The sequence below is a fragment of the Coenobita brevimanus genome, chromosome 40 (assembly GCF_032717465.1).
Source record: "Coenobita brevimanus isolate Jiangsu-jjx chromosome 40, ASM3271746v2, whole genome shotgun sequence".
NCBI lineage: Eukaryota > Metazoa > Arthropoda > Malacostraca > Decapoda > Coenobitidae > Coenobita > Coenobita brevimanus.
The window spans coordinates 11,086,971-11,089,404 of record NC_136993.1 but is presented as its reverse complement, the minus strand read 5'-3'; the positions used below and the strand labels follow the sequence as shown (position 1 = coordinate 11,089,404).

The window sequence follows — 2,434 nt, the reverse complement described above, 5'->3', positions numbered from 1 at the left end:
GTGCGTAAATAAGGACGGGTAGAGAGTGGGATGAGGAAACCGAGGATGAAATACAAGGATGAGGTAGAGTGGTGTATATATAGAGGTGATGCAAGTTAAAGGTAGGACAACCTGATGGAGGACGTGGTGACATAGACGGGATTTGTCTGTGACCCTCCCTCCGCGAGCATATAGACACAGGCCTCACTCATTACATATTAGCAGCAATAAATGAAAATTTGATTGCAAGATAAAATCCAACTAAAGAAGGAAAAACTTATTAGTCAAAGTGTCCAGTTCAAAAAGCCACGTCATCCTTTTGCATTCTAGCCTTCTTTATTCTTTGCCTCTGCCCACAGGTATGGGTAACCGCATGGTAAAATAACTAAAAAAAGAGAAGGTAGACTCTTAAGATTACCATTTGGTTGCTGTTCTGCGCATCTCGCCTTTCATTGGCTACGAGCTGTGATAACGTAGAATGGTTCATCGAACTTTGTTTACGTCTGGGACTTTCTTGTCTGTGGCCGTGGTTGGAGGTATCCACTTGTTTTCTTTCTTTCTTTCTTTTTTTTTTTTTTTTAGATAACTAATATTTTTGGATTAATGGGATGCTGCAGTGTATTTGGATGTAGCGGAAGGAGTAAGAGAACATTTTATAAACTCCACAGATTCCTGAAAAAAAGTGAATTAAGAAAAAAACAAAAACAAAAGGTAAGTTTGTGTAGAAGGGCAGACAAATTTCCTCCCGATTCGGGTAGAGTCTGCTGAAATCATTTCTACCCATCGCAGTATGCCAGACACTTAGGGTATGAACTGATGGGTCAAGAACCACCTGCTACAGTCTGACTACTGAAGGCTGATGCAGTTCCAGACATAAACCTTCCCAAGAGGATGCGCGATAATGAACGTAGGTACCGTAAAGGGGGTATCACATGGTACCTCGTATCGGGAACGGCAGTGGAAGATTTTAGTGGAACAAAACTTCGACGCTATCACACACGTTCCTCGTATCCTCGACAAAGGACATGCTTCTCACACTGTTGCCAGAGCCCCGTCTCGCAACTGTGGAAAGTGATTGCTGTCACTGACTCAGTAGAGAATAAGGATAAGCAACTTTGTTTACAAGCAGGTACACATGCTAATGAGAAGTATACATCACATCACATTTTCTGGGAGCCCCATCGGTTAAAATGGCTTTCTCAGAGCTTCCAGAGGCGAGGGCAATTGCTGCCATGGCCATTGCAGCTGTGGCACTTGAGGAAGAAGAGGAGGCGGCGGCGGCTACAACCACAAGAAGGCGACTGTGAAGTCGAGAATGGCTCCTGAGAAGAGAGGATGGTACCAGTACAGGGAGCTACTTAACGAATTATGCCTTGAATATCACAGTAGCTACCAAAATTGGGTGCGTGTGAGCAGGCAGCAGTTTCATAACCTGCTTGAAATGATTTGACCAGCCATTATTAAACATGATACCAACATGAGGAAGGCAGTACCTCCAGAGGAGCGACTGGCAATGACTCTTCGCCACTTGGCTACAGATAAGATGTTTAACTTGATATTCATGTTGGCTAGTGCCACACCTAGGATTAAAGGTAAATTTTCCCCACTCTGTATTTACTAAGTACTGTACTAAAAAGTGCATTTCTGATGGATGTGTTGGTAGCAATAACGTTATTTTCATGAATTAGGTAATCAAAATATGTATATCAGTCTCGTTACAGTGGTGCATTTCCAAAATCATACAAAAAAGAGGGTATCAAATGATGGTTATTGTTGGTTCTGTATACTGTACAGTATTTGGTAAATGTTGTTAATAGGTCTACCAATTTCCTAAGTTTTTAAATAGGCCTAATTGATTTTTTTCCTTTAATCTTACTGTAACTTTCTTCCCTATTACAGAAGAGACTCAAACATCCCTAAGTTATCAGTTCCCAGTCAGCCTGGACCTGATCTCCAGTATAATACCAGAGACATGTGAGGCTTTGTACAGAGCTCTCCAGCCAACACACATGAAACTTCCTACAACCCAGCAGGAGTGGAGGATGGTGGCTGCTGACTTTTACACTTTGTGGAATTTCCCGCTGTGTGGGGGTGCGCTGGATGGAAAAAGGGTTCTTTTGGAAAAGCCCAGCCATAGTGGCTCTCATTACTTTGACTATAAAGGCCACTATATTATAGTTCTGTTGGCACCGGTTGATGCCGACTAAAATTTTTTGTATGTAGGTGTTAGAACTAATGGTAGGGCTAGTGATTGAGGAGTGTGGAATAAGTGCACTTTAAAGGAGGTGCTGGAAAATAATGACATTGGTATTCCACCTCCTACAACTCTTCCCAATACAGATATAGGTGTACCATTTGTCATTGTAGGGGATGATGCTTTTCCTCTTAAAACATATATGATGAAATCATATTCTGGCACTGACCTGGCACAACATAAAATCATTTTTAACTACAG

General features: G+C 41.9%; 1 protein-coding gene across 1 annotated transcript; it reads left to right on the top strand.

Moving 5' to 3' along the window:
• Positions 1-1,456: 1,456 nt before the first annotated feature.
• On the top strand, positions 1,457-2,186 carry LOC145396956 (uncharacterized). The gene is made up of 2 exons (XM_080270189.1): positions 1,457-1,571; positions 1,879-2,186. The coding sequence occupies exons 1-2, from the start codon at positions 1,457-1,459 to the stop codon at positions 2,184-2,186; spliced, it is 423 nt and encodes a 140-aa protein (XP_080126315.1).
• Positions 2,187-2,434: the final 248 nt, after the last annotated feature.